The sequence below is a fragment of the Branchiostoma floridae genome, chromosome 2 (genome assembly GCF_000003815.2).
Source record: "Branchiostoma floridae strain S238N-H82 chromosome 2, Bfl_VNyyK, whole genome shotgun sequence".
Taxonomy (NCBI): Eukaryota; Metazoa; Chordata; class Leptocardii; order Amphioxiformes; family Branchiostomatidae; genus Branchiostoma; species Branchiostoma floridae.
Genome location: NC_049980.1, coordinates 18,991,793 through 19,006,337, shown reverse-complemented (window position 1 = coordinate 19,006,337; position 14,545 = coordinate 18,991,793). Strand labels below are relative to the sequence as shown.

The 14,545-nt window shown below is 42.6% G+C and overlaps 1 protein-coding gene across 1 annotated transcript; it reads right to left on the bottom strand.

Moving 5' to 3' along the window:
• Window positions 1-245: 245 nt before the first annotated feature.
• LOC118406821 (ras-like protein family member 12) lies at window positions 246-6,569 on the bottom strand. The gene is made up of 6 exons (XM_035807166.1): window positions 6,467-6,569; window positions 6,263-6,336; window positions 5,392-5,471; window positions 4,799-4,918; window positions 2,196-2,292; window positions 246-1,432 (listed from the first exon to the last, which is right to left on the bottom strand). The coding sequence occupies exons 1-6, from the start codon at window positions 6,534-6,536 to the stop codon at window positions 1,229-1,231; spliced, it is 645 nt and encodes a 214-aa protein (XP_035663059.1). The 5' UTR covers window positions 6,537-6,569; the 3' UTR covers window positions 246-1,228.
• Window positions 6,570-14,545: the final 7,976 nt, after the last annotated feature.

Below are 14,545 nucleotides of genomic sequence, written 5' to 3'. Positions count from 1 at the left end.
CTGTAAATGATGAAATGCAGTTCACTTGAGTCACTGATAAGAGATCGTGGGCGTTGTTGAAACGGCTGACTTGAGAGAATCCATCGAGTTGCTTCTTTTGTATTACACGATGTTCTTCCAGGTGGTCTTCCCTACATTGACGCACTAATGGTTGTAGTTGTTTTGCCTATCCAAAGTAAGTTCCTCTGATAACAATATGATGCAGACAAATAAAAGATGAGGAAAAGTGCACAGACCACTCCATGTAACATACATGTGTTTATTATGGTACAGCTGTTGCATATTGCCCATCAGCACACTGATAAGATTTAAATTCAGGCAAAATTCCTGTATAGGGAAAGAACGTGGATGAAAATTGGGTGCCAATGACAGATATATCATGTCTGGGAGGTAATTGTTTTCTGAACGAGCACAGAACAAAATGCCAATTTCCTGTCGCTGGCATTTCATATGGAAAGGGCTACAAATCTATGTGCACATGGATTTTATTCAATGACGTAGCGCAAGGTATCCTTATCCTGTGGCACTATACACCCCACCCCCCTCCACTGTGTGTGGAATATGTAAGGTAGGTAAATGTACTCCAATAGCACGTTTGAGTCCATTGGCGCAATGCTGGCTTGTTATCCACAGTGTCTTGTATACACCATTATAAGGCCAAGCCCAGCCCTTCTCCGAAGTCATTTTTAACACCGACCGAGTTAGGACAGTCGTGTAATTTGCATTTCCCGAGGACACAACATTTACCTATGAGTCTATGACCTAGTTCTTGATATCGTGTCTGCTAACATAGCCACTAGGCCATTCGACGCCAAAATCGAATGTTTATACACTCGTATACTGGTAGGACGAACGAACGATACTGGTAGGCTGTAAAGACTAACAAGCGTTTCTAAATTGTACCTAGATAGGTGGACTATAAAAATTTTGTTACGAATGATACTCATTTTGGAAATATGTAAAACCGGAACGGGCTGGGTTAATCTCTATTCGTCACGTTAAAAGGTCACTTCTACATACATTGTACATGCATCTCTTGTAACTCAGTTTGAAATATTGTGAAGTATATGCGACATGTCATAAGTTGTGCGTGCCTCGTGCGCTTACTGTGCAATTCCTGATGATAATGATTACTGATATGCTTTACATATTAACACTTCTCCGATTGCAGCATAATACATAGTCTACACAGTCAAAATACATATATATACATATATAAATATAGTTTCTAAAATATTTTTGAAATATTGAAAAATCTGAATCCCGGCGATGTTTTTTTCTGCACATTTTTGGATTTGCCTCCTCTCTTCGGGGCGGGTGAGCGCGCTCCTGTTGTAGGTAGACCCGACTTGTCCTCGGATATGAAGAGAGGCGTAAGCGGCATGTTCCGTTCTCTCTCCCGCATGATTTCACGTATCGCCCCATGAAAGACCTGAGGAAGCAATATAGAATGGCATTGCATTTTACACATGAAATAAAGACAACCTAGCGAATAAGTATTTGCACACATTTCTTACGTAAAGGACAATGTAACGGCGCCGTGCGGTCACATTCGTCTTAGGCCGCCCCGTCTTTGATGTAGAATTTTCAAAAAGACTCTGAACATTGTGACAGAACCAACACTGACAAAAATCAGACAGTCTTTTCAGTAATTTTGGACAAACAGTTGGATTTTGTACGCCGTATACACGACAATCCCGAGAATACCCTTGGTTTGGGATCGTACGACTAAGTTATTTGACTGGGCTCTTACCAATCAGGTCTTCGCAGTCGCAACTTCGTTTTGCCTTTATATTAGCAATACAAGTTCGGAATGTACATAAAGTCAAAACTACATGCATCACAACAAGTAACTATTATATTTCAAAGAGAGAAGTTAGTATCTAGGAGTTGTCCCCATAAATTGATGTTGTCAATGTGAACAGCACGCTAAGGCCATAGGTGATTTTTCTGACCGAACTTTGCCGGTATGTCGTGCCCAATCATGTTTTTGCTAATTACCTGGCCCACAGTTCCCCTTTCCATATTTGTTTTGCCAGATTGGGACGTCTTACAGACTTACAGCCATGGCTCATTGTACCTGCGGTGTTTAGGCAACAGTGCACCCAAATGCTAATCTTCGGTTACAGATTCTTCTAAAGACAACATATGTTTCTCTACGTGGACTGTCTGCATAAAAAATAAAGCGTGAATACCTTTTGTACACCTTCATAGTCGCCGGCAGCCGACGCCTCGTAGAAGGAACATCCATATTGAGACGCTAGGGAGTTGCCTTCTGCTTTGCTGACTTGCCTGTAGACAAACGATATAGAAAACGTTGTGTGAAGTCTGTCTTTCCCTTTGTCACGTGAAGAAAAGACTTCCGTCATGTATACACACACTCGGGCTTGTGTGTGGCTTGTGGATGGCTAGCCTGTCGGAAACGATATCATTTCTGTCGGCATTATCTCGCGTATTCCCGTCAAATATGATTTACAGATCTAGATGTTCTCTAAAAACCATTTGTTTTGTGAGATTCACATCCACACTGTTCAATTAAAAGGTTTTTCGCTTTGCTTTGCTACCCTTATCACGTTAACTGGCCCCACTAAAACTACAGTAGCTCCAAGACAAAAAATATCATCGCGCTCGCACTTTTTGTTCTGGAGATACAACGCCGGAAACGCCCAATCCACACACAAAAATCTACCTGCCGTGTCAAGTTCAAACACAAGGAGGCCCAAAATCAAACCCAAACGACAGGCAACAACCGCACGCCCATCATGCGGCACCAAAAATCGTCGCAATTGCGCGTATCGTTCAGGACATACAGTGCCAAAAACGCCCCCCAAACACAAAAAAAGCAACCTGCAATGTCAAGTTCAAACACCAGGAAGCCCAAACCTGAGTGTCAGGCGACCACCACCAGCCCATGTACCAAATATCGTAGCGATCGCACAATCCGTTAACAAGATACATTGTCGGAAAGCCCCCTTCCACGTGCACAAATTCCCACGCTACTGGAACTAAACCTGCATTACATGCAGGTAATTTAGGAAAGTACGTGTTAGAGGATATACGAAACACGTTCTGTTTCACTTAAGTCGACAAGCTTGTCTTGTGTCGTTTAGGACTTGACACGGGACGGCCGAATATTGGCACTGAAGCCACTCTTCGGCGAACACATTCAGTGTTATTGCGCAGAACCAGTGTTTAGTTTGTGATTTCAAACATCAGTCAGACCGACCATAAGCCGCCTAGAAAAGCCATACGGTTGGACCTAAAAGATAACAGACGGCCCCAAACATCGTTCCGTGTCAAAAGTAGAGGCTCTCTTCAGAAGACAGTTTCATACCTTTAGGGTTAATATACTTTTAAGCGTACTCTAAAAAAAGTACCCAGTAACTATGCTCTGGCGACACACTAGCTTAGCTATATCAAAGCCTTTGGAGAAGGAGGATGTGGTACATACAACGCAGAGCGAGAAAAAAACAAACAAAAAAACAAGATCAAATGCAGTAAAGTTTTCTTATTCACGAAGCTATAGTGTGACGTTTGGCATTGTAAACTTCCAAGAATTACAAAAAGCCAGACGAAAAAAGCCCAAAAATGGACATCGACAAAGTCTTTTAAGTCGGTCTTTGCCACATCTATCAACTCGCATCTCTGGTTTCCAAACTTTTGTCATCACATGGCTCTGAGCGTGCCGGAGTCGGCGTCTAGCCGCGGCGGCTGCCGGGGTTAGCGGGGTCGCGAAGTTGACCTGACCGGTTGAGAAAGGCATCTGTAAATGAGGCGATAAAATTGGGGAGGTGGGTGTAAGTATTTCCCGTTTTGGGGGTATCAGCAAACTTTACATTGGCCCTGAACTTGAAGTCAAAGCGCGCCCACCGCGCCAGGTCACGGAGATCCAATAGATCTAGAACCTTTTAAAGGATTTGACATCGGACTGCTGGTCTTGTCATAGTGATGCCGCAGTCCGAGGACTAGTATGATAACGTTAACGTTATACAAAATGTTCCAGGCATGTCTGTTTAACTATTGTATAAAATAAGCAAAAAAATCATGAGATCACTCTGTCAAATACCACAATCGCCAAAAGAATAAAAGTGTATATAGATAGATGCTAAACTTCAGACGTATAGAATATGTCGACAAAATGTCTGTGACCGATATCTTGGCGCCTGTAATATTTGTGCTACCCCAGGTTAGGAATCTCTCAAGCACGGGTTCTAAGTGGACGACTTCGGTAGTTTTGTCTACCAAGCAAGTAGAATTCTGTAAACGTATACACGTTGCGCTTTAGACGATTATAGGGTTTGCTTGGGAGGGGGTTTGCTTGTTTTGAGGTGTAATCGCCCAAACTGAGTCCGGTCTTTAAAGTCAAGCTGCGGCATTAGTTGGTCCCAATTGTCTCGGTAATAGTCCACACCAGATTCTTGATGACTGTTTTGGGTACAAATTATTTTCTAAACACCAAAACACACCGGTTGGAACCGGACACGTCTCGCGTCTGCCCCGAATGTGGCGAGGTCAGCGCCCTTGACCTTAGTGTTTCTTCTGGAACGGCGGTGAGGGAGACATTTGGTGTAATCAAGACGGCAGGGACTGAGGTATCAGGAAGTCATTAAGTGCGATGTCTTTAATGGGTAACGTCCATGTCTTGAATGTTGGCAATACTAGTAACAATATTCCTTGACGTTGGCTACCTAAATCTACCTATCATGCGGTAATATGAGATCAAACTACCCATGGCATTCAGAAACCCTCCTTCAATTTTCCTTTGATATGTTTTGCACCACCATCCCCCCAGTTTTACCTGTATCTCTCCATGTCTGTCTTGTTCCCCAGGACGATGACGGGCGGCTCGTACTGCTGATGGGACGGCTTCTGTTGCGTCACCTCCTCCAGGTAGTCACGTGCTTCATGAAAACTCAGCCTACCGTAACAGAGTAATGTCATCAATGGTACCACATCAAATAAACAATGAATACTTTATATGCTTATATGTCAATTCTTCTGGTCGTAAAGTAAAGATAGCAGTTACATAGCGTCAATGCATCAAAGGCTTGTTTGTTCCTTCTTTGTAGTACTAACACTAGTTCTATCCTGTAGTATTATTGTTGACCTTTCACAGATATGGATACGTAATACTATTACGTAGTGTGTCACTTATGTTGATGGAAGTGCTGCCCCTACGGCCGGTGAGGCTATGGGACCGGTGAGGTGAGGTGAGAGTGTGTCAATTAGGCAGTTCATATTGGGAAGTAGGATTTGCCTACATTAGTTAGTGACCAAAAAGTGATAGATAAAATAGCTTTGTATTTTAAAGCAGCATTTCAACCACTTCTTGTATTTTTGTTTCTTAGCCTGTTGCGGCATAATGTATTCCATGCTTAGTTGTGTGCCTACCTGTTGTTGATACTATAAACGACGATAAAGGCGTCTGCCCAGCGCAGATACCGGTCACTGTTCTTTCCACTTCCTGGTTCCTGTAGAAACAAACAGATAGATAGCACATTTAGGCCATACTGATTTGATTACTAGTATATTGGTGACATTCTACGGGTACCCAAATTTTTCACGCGAGCGTGCGAAATAAAAGTTACCTTCGTTATGACATATAAGCTGTCACAAAGCCTGAAAACACATCTGAACACACATTTTTATCTTTTTAAATATTTTTCCTTGATTTTGGAAGCTCATTGGAATTCATTTTCCGACATTTTGCAGCTTCTTTGTACAATTTACATTATGGTAGCAACCTTTTTTCTTGGACACGAAAATCAATGCGCTCGCGAATGTCGACCACATACAGCGCTTGGGAAAAGATGATAATATAATGTTTTATTTTCAAAAATCATGCCCGACGGCTAATTATGCGTGAAGTCTCAAAGTAATTGATTAATTACACAACACGATATCAACTGCAAGAAACCACGTATCCCTATATATTCAACACATGGTTAAGTGAAAACGTTGAACGCCTATATACTGCCGATACGTTATCAAAGACATCCGCATGTGTATCTAAACAAACAGGACAAAGTTAGACTTCGCCGACGCAACATTTATTGTGGTCTGCTATTGAAGGTACAGTTTTCGCTTAAACAGTTTCTGTGTTGTGTTAATATTCTAACCAATATAGCTTTCATCTTTGCACCAAACATGAAATAATCAGTGTCAGGGCCGCGGGGGACAGAAGACCAAAGTTTGACCTAACATGCTACAGGTTAAAAAGGTCTGAACATACGGTCCTACAGACATAACAAACACTACATACCTGCTTTGCTGTGTCCATTATTTTGACGACACTAGGTTGGTTGTCTACCGACTCTTCTTTTGTATATGTGTCCTCTGTAGACATTAAAATCCTTTCATCAATCCAACGGCATTACATTTAATACATGACTGAAAATCATATAAAAGTTTAAAAAACTATAAATGCAAAAAACGTTGACTGTGAGAATTAAGGGTGAGACGTTACCTAAGTTAGGATCGTATTCATTGATAAATCTTCGAGTCAGAAACTTCACCGTAAGCGCTGGAAGAAACATAAACAATGAATGAAGATTACTGTAAAGAAACAAATTTAAACTTGAACATATTCCTACTCTCAAAGCAGAGGTTAGGCTACGTCTGTTTTTTAACGTTTTTAGTAATTTTTATCCGGCTTTCTATGTTGTACTCTTTCATGATGTCTCGAGGCCCAATAAAAAGACTATAAAAGTTTTTTAAAACGTCAAAAAAACAGCGTGAGGCTAACCTTTCTTGGAGAGTACATTTACTTACTTAAGGATATAAAAATGGAGTTTGTAAAAATAAAGTGAGTGAGTGAGTGAGTGAGTGAGTGAGTGAGTGAGTGAGTGAGTGAGTGAGTGAGTGAGTGAGTGAGTGAGTGAGTGAGTGAGTGAGTGAGTGAGTGAGTGAGTGAGTGAGTGAGTGAGTGAGTGAGTGAGTGAGTGACAACCGCGCTATTATCTTCTCTAAATACAGCACAACCTTTGGCTCAGAATTCCCGAGGAGCTTCGTAAGCTCAGACATCTGTTTATATTTCCAACCAGAGCGCCGTGTGAACAAATCGTGCGGTTCAATCCGAAAGGATTGCAGACGATAAGATTTAGCACGTAGAGGCCCGGGGAGAATTCTTGTCTTACCATACCGGGCGTTCTGGTTAAGACTAAGGCTTAACCCAAGTCACAACTGTTACTAAGATATGGATACCAGATGATACGGTTAAAAACAGAATTTCATACATCCATAACCTCAACTACACGGCACAAGTCTTTTTCCAAAATGGAGTCACGTGACTCATGCAGCAAATGAGGTCCATCCTCAGTGTAGCGCTATACATGTCTCAGTCGGTCACGGGAAAGCGCCTGGGAAGCGCCTGCGAACGCCCTGTCACTTCAGGTCGCGCACTGTGACAATTGACTTCATCCATGTTTATTTACAGACTCGTGCCGCCCTCTTCAACACGGACGTGGTGTGCCAGGTGTGGGTTTCCCGCCATATCTTGGCTTGAGCACACCCTGAACTTTTTTGGACGGTTGACAGCCATGTCTTAAACCCGACAGTGGCTACCGAAATCAGCGTTAACACGTACATGTATCACCTGTGTCTGTGAATAAAGCATCATCACGGCGTTTGTGCTCCTGATATAGAAGACATTCACTCCCACCGTTGCCGCCGAGTCGTGGGAACGAGAGGTGTGGGAGGATGGGGAGGCTGACATTGGGGGCACAACCTCGTCCCCCTTCCTGCTCGAGTTCAACGGAACAGCAGGTCTATTTCAAAAGACGAGTTTCTGTAAATATTTGCACTGTCCCAAATACAGGGGATTCCTCAAACACGCGGCCACGGCATACTTGGATCCGTGCTAGCTCGTCGTCATGGCAACGGGGTACATCTTTGTTGCATCAACCTGATAGAAGAAGGGACGCCTTGTAGCGGACCACCTGTGAGGAAGACAAGGGAACCAGCTGGGACACGGGGCACGCACCGAGCCATGTTGGGCCATTCAGACCGAAATACCAAAAGTACAACGACATATTTGCGAAACGTCGTCTGACTTTCGTTGCTACGTGCCTATTTGCACGGTTTTCCCACTCAGCCCACTTTGGCAAGTCTGCAAACTTTGTGAAAACCAATTAAAGTCTTCTCAACCAGTCTCAGTGAGGTACTTGAGAAGAGAATCGGAGAAACGTTAGCAGTAGTAGCCAGTACAGAAAAACGAAAAACGGAGGTTCGTGCCTCAATAAATGCCCAGTCGGCCAAGCTGCTTAACCGCAAGGTAAATTCAAAGGCATGAAGTGAAATGATATACACATGTCATTAGAAAATGCGGCGAAGAGGGAATATTTTCCTGTGAACCCGTGTAAATAATGTTATACAAGGTGTTTCTGACCAAAGTGTATGGGAAGATACGAGCACGGCTCTATCATTGGGTTGCTGGAGTAAATAGTTATAATCTCCAAGCAGATGTAGCAACGGGGATTGATTCGAGACGTTTTGGGCGTTTTGGCGTTTTGTTTTGGTCGGCCATCTGTAAACAGCGTTACAAAATCCAGGAAAATGTACAAAACGAGACATCTGCTTGGAGATCACTAGAGTTACAAAATCTTGAGTTGTCTCATGGTGTGCTATTCTCTAGCAACGGTAAGCAACCCATGAGTCTTATCTACGTTACCCATTTGTAAAACTAGCACTGATTATGTGACTAATCAGGACATCGTAAACAAACCCCAGACACGATAGTTAATTAACGAGCCAGTGATGATTACAAGATGATCTAGAATGCCTCAAATGTAAACATCGCGGTTTGTTGTGAGTTCTGTTCTGCCGACATCGTCAGCGGCCCACTCCCACAATGGCTGCTTGGTGACAAGAGGGAAAACGGATGCTGTTTTAATTGGGTCAAGTTTTCTTGTTGTGGCAAAGCAAGCGGTTAATTGCTGGGTTCATGCTGTAAAGTACAGAATACCATATTGTATTAGTTGACTAAACTCAACGATCGGAAGTTATTATATAATATACGGTGATCATATTTCTACCTCTTGCTTATTTTCCATTATATAAACGTTTAGATAGATATATTTAACATATTCAAACGGAATTGCGTTTGTTCATAGGTTTTACGGCCGGCGCTTTGATGATACATGTATTGTATTTCTTTCTAATTATGACGTACGATTTTTTGCTGATTATCCTACTGATGTGAGATTGTAACGATATTTCAAGTCACTTTTCTGTTCATCTCTATAGATCAACATTACTGCATTGCAAAACGACATTTAGGAAGTGAACATACAACATCACTTCATCATATGAATATGCAGAAAAGCTACAATCTTTGTTTATACCTCACTCTGGTTTCCGATATAAATGAATGAATGAATGCTAAGCTATAATGCAATATCGGGCCACCTACAAGCATAGAAATATAAAAGTCGTAAGAGATCTATACAATTAGTACATGTACATAGTGTGACAGATCGTCTAACATATACTAATCTAATGACGTGTGGTTCTAAAACTACTCTGACGCATAGATTATGCTTGTTCTCCTCTAAAATGAAAAAGAAAATGAAAAGACAGTGACTTTGGTGCGGGTTGTTTTGTTCTCTTTATAAATGCTGAAAATACGACACAACGATGTGAGAAGTGCCAATCAGTTTTGTCACCGTTAATCCGAATACTTTCAGTTTTGCCACCACATTCTTACGCTGAGTTAAATCGATGAAGTCCCTTGACAACTTAACAGCCATCCAGAACAAGATAACAATTGGAACTGTAAGTTAAAAGGGGCAGCCCTTGAGAAGAAAGGCGGTCGATTGTCCACCTTTCACCGGCGGAGCGCCGCGTCACGACCGACAGATAAGATGGTATGTTCGCAGGTCACAGATTTCGCAGTCAACCGCTGTGAACCGTCAGGGTCGGGTTCCCTTCGGCACAGCTCGTGTGTACTACACAGACGCACACAGCGGTAAACTACCCAGTAATAGAGATTTATCGTGGACGCCTGACATGCAGGTTTCGGCTGGGCGACATTTCTATATATTGAGACAAATGCCATCGTTCGTGGGAAAAAAACATACAATACTGTTGGTCATCACATCGCGGCCATCACTGTCGACGTAGGCTGTACGTAGTTCGATTTTGATGTCAATGAAATTGACAGAACCGTTAGCAGCCTTTTTAGTATAAACCAAACAGCTGAATGTCGTGCGACACAGTTTCCAGCTGAATGTCGTACGACGCATGCACGACCATCCCAAGAATTGCTTCAGTTTGAGATCGTACGACGATCGTGTGATGACTGTGACCCTTAACTATGCAGAGAATGCACACCAATGACAAGTAAGGTCGCAAATTTATTACCCTTCCAAAGGTTCTTGTCTGTCTTACGGTAAAGTGCAGAGATCAGACACGACCCAAGGTCCCGGTCCTATCGCCCTGTGTCTGACACCAGCTTCCGACTCTGAAGGATCTGGTCCTATTTTGGGTTCATGTACAGATATCAGGTTGAACTTGACCACAGAGCGCAATGTTTCACAATCTTCCACAATCTGTCACGTCTTGTCGAAGCGCCTACTCTTACTGAAGTTCCTTTCAACTGAAGCCTCCGTTAGAGTATATAAGAAGAACAGGAACATCTTGCACCTTTCACTAGCACTGTCACCGCCCGAGTAAACTAAACGGAACATTTTCCAGACTCTTTTGTAGAGGTCAACGGGACACACTTAAATTAAAAGCGCAAACGATTCCAACTCCCCAACTCCATTTTATAAATATCTTAACTGAGATCAACTGTAATTCTACTTCCACGATGCCTTAGTAATAAGGGGTCTTAGAATAATAAATATATATATATATATATATATATATATATGAATTTAATCTCTCAATGTAAACTGTACGAACTTGTCAGCACCTTGTCTTTATACGGCGTCTGCTTCTAAACTAGACTGTCAGGTTTTCTTAATTGCTGTAGATACTTTATTTATAGATCACTATTTCTGACGTTTGCTCAAACCATGACAGACATAAACGCGTGCGTGCCTTATGCACAATGCCGTTTAGCCATGATTTGTTGTCAAACATTACATGGTCTATTCTGGGCAGACGTAAGGGGCCTTGCATCAGATGGTGGTTCCTACAGCGCAGCAAACGGTCACAGTAAATTACACATTCAGGGATAATGCACATATAAACACTTGTATGTTCGTGTGAAAGGTACCCAACGATCAGTAACGCATGGGGCTATGATTAGCAATGATCTACCATACCAACGGGGCGTTTTAAGTAGGAGAGCAGCCATTATAGCTGACCTCAGGTGCACTGTTGGTCTGCCCTGGGCCTTCCGAAAGGATGGGATTCCTGCCAAGTTCAAATACTTGTTATCTAGTACTCTCCCTCGATAACAAGAGCCTGGACTTAATTTCTTTCCCTCTCTCGTGATAAGGTTTAAATGCAGCTGTGTAGTCGGGGGAACGTCCAGACCTTTCGGTGCCAACCGCAAACCGTGGAGTAGGATTCAGCACGGAAGTGAGGAAGGCCAAGGTCTTTAAATCTGTTCAATGTGGATTCAATCTGCGTTATTTACGTGCTCGTAACTGAGATTATCTCATCATCCTCAGATCCTTCAAATGTACCCATAATCGGCCTGTTAAGGTTTTGATGGAAGGAAATACAGCAGTCGGATACACACACTCTAAGTGTGTACTAACTAGAGCGTGCACACAGGCTCCGGTTTCTGCCAATCCTCAATTACCCCCTGTTTGCCTTTCTTTCCGACGCTTGTTAAGGCGGAATTTGGTGATCATATCGCCGTCGTCAGGTTACTGGAACTGAAGCACTCACTATACTCCCACGGCCGCCGGTCACGGAGGTATTGGCCTGGCACGTAGTGCTAAAACGTGCTTCAACCGGCCTCAATCATTTTGTCAAGGACTCTCGAATTTAGATTTCCAATGTCTTTCGCTATCTAGTCAGACCCAATCAACTTCGAACAAAATGAAATTCAGCGAGTGTAAATAGCACGCGCAAATATTATGGTTTGCGGTGCAATAACCTGTAACAATGTATACACAAACGTCATCATTCTTCCACAAGAGGAAATCTGACCAGTGGCATCTGAAGGCTGTAACCTCAAGGGTGACAATTCACGTTATGACTCGCGTAACTGGAGTTGCAGGGTTGATGGATGTACGACTTGTGGCACCAGTGCGTCATAAATGGTAATGGGCCACGCATAAAACCGCCAATTGATATTTCAAATTCCGCACAAGATAAACTAAGAAAATACAATTTCAAGAAATGTGTACATATTTATATGTGTACAGGTGCTGGAGTAAGGCAGAGACCGATCCTGGCCATGTTTGATATTCCCCTTTCTAGTTAAACAAACTATCAATGTACGACAATGGCTTAAGATAATAAAGCAAAGGAGTGAATAACACTCCTCATTCAGACTGCCACTTTGCAAGGTTGGCAACTTGCAATTGTACATGTTTTCATCGTTTGTTGAACTTTGATACCTATTTTAATACAAATAAGTAGTAATATTAAAGTAGATTTCAAAAGAACATATAGCAAGTTTCCTTCTCGCTTCAACACCTAAAAGAGCTCTAAGAGATTAATTAAGGTACAATGAGAAGTTATCGGGGGTACCCTGAACAATAACATGGGGAACGGCAAACAAGTTGACAACATACAAGACCTACGCGTATTTCAGACCACTGGGGTTGGGTGTAGACTCAAAATACTGCGAGGGGAGGGAGTCGCTGTCGTTTTGTTCTCTATTCCATTTTTCCTGATATTAGCCTTGACCATCAAACAGCAGGCAGCCAGACGGGAGTCGCCCTACTCACCATCACCTGATTCAATTACAACCCCGCACAGTATGCCGCAATGCGGAATGTTGAGTGTCGTAAACGTCCGGGCACTTGACTTGTAACTCTTGTCGGGATCAGTCCTATCTTAATAGGCCGCTGCAGACGTCATGCTAGCAATAACTTGTGGCTTGGCAAGCGTGCACCCGCGACTAAGTGGTTGGTACTGACGCAAAAGGACAATGTGTATAAACTCCGGAGTCAGGAACGATAAATAAAACGTTAAAAATGCCAAGTTCGTTTGAAAAGTTGAAGGTTGTTCCATGCTCTGCTGTAGTAATCGGTCAGACGCAGATTTGAGGAAAGATCGGTTATATTTTCGGATTACTGAATACTGTATCATCATCCAGAACGGGTTAGGAGAAACGACTCAGCAGAAAATACATTTAACACCTAGACCCCCGCGGACTTCGAATTTCTGTTCTTGGCGTCTCTCCAGTATTCAATATTGGAATCTAGATATGGATACAGGAAGAGTTCATTAGGTCAAGCGGGTGTGCGGAGCCTTGTGAACCTGTCCTGAGCGGCAGTGGGACTGAGGACGCCCGCATACGGTAGACAGAATGATGGAATTTACCGCACACAGAAGACGTCATCCATCTGAGTATACTGTTTCGTGTCAAAACCACAATCCCTGACTTTGTCATGTTTGTTGTGAGCCAGTCCTCCTTTCAGGACGCCATGCACTGGGCATGTAGTTACCCCACTTAACATTTCACAAGCGAGTTACTTCACGAAAATAGTAATGAAATTGGCAAAACACAATCACATTTAACAATCTTTATACGATCAACAGTTAGTATCATTACCGTGTGCATCACCTGTTCAAACAACACACAATAACTCCTGATTGATTTATTTGCTGATAAACTGGTATCTACAGCTTATATCCGCGATATAAAATCTTCAGAAGACAATGGCTTCAACCCATTTCGTTTAGTTCAAGTACTCCATTTACGTCATAAAACCCAGCTGAGCTAAGCAGTGGCCTCATTGCCTCAGTACGTAATTAGTATGGCCTTCTGTGGTATAGTCCTTTTCCGGTTTGTGTGCCTGAGATGGGGAGGGGGGGGGGGTGCTGACGACGAAACATTCTATGGCAGGTGCACATGCTACCCCCTGGTTATCATCAAGATAGAAGGGGTCCTGTTTGAAGCAGTGGTAGCTTCCTACCCATGCACACTCCAGGTTTCTTCTCAGATAAGGCCCCATAACCCTCTTCTTCTCAGTGTTTATTATTCACTTCTTACAAAGACCGCGGTCTGGCGAGACAGGGATGTCGGAGTAAAAGTGTCTGGAGTCTGGACGCCATCTTTCAAAACAACCGTCAGAAGTGATGTGTAGTGTATGGACATTGGTACCGGTGTATGGTGTGAGGAGACAACTTTTCTTTCCCCAAATTTGCTCTAGATGTTTAAATCACAAGAATGGTAGCGTTTTGATATAAGGTGCAATGATTTGATATGAGATATGATATAATATGACGTGATATGATGTGATATCATATGCTTTTGTGATATGATATGATATCATACCATAGCATATGATGCGATATGAAATTGCGTGTTAATATTGCAATGTGTTTGATGGCTTTTTAACACAATGGACGTAGTTGGCTCATTATAACCTTGTTATAACGCTGTTATATTCCTTGTTATAATCACGATCTATGA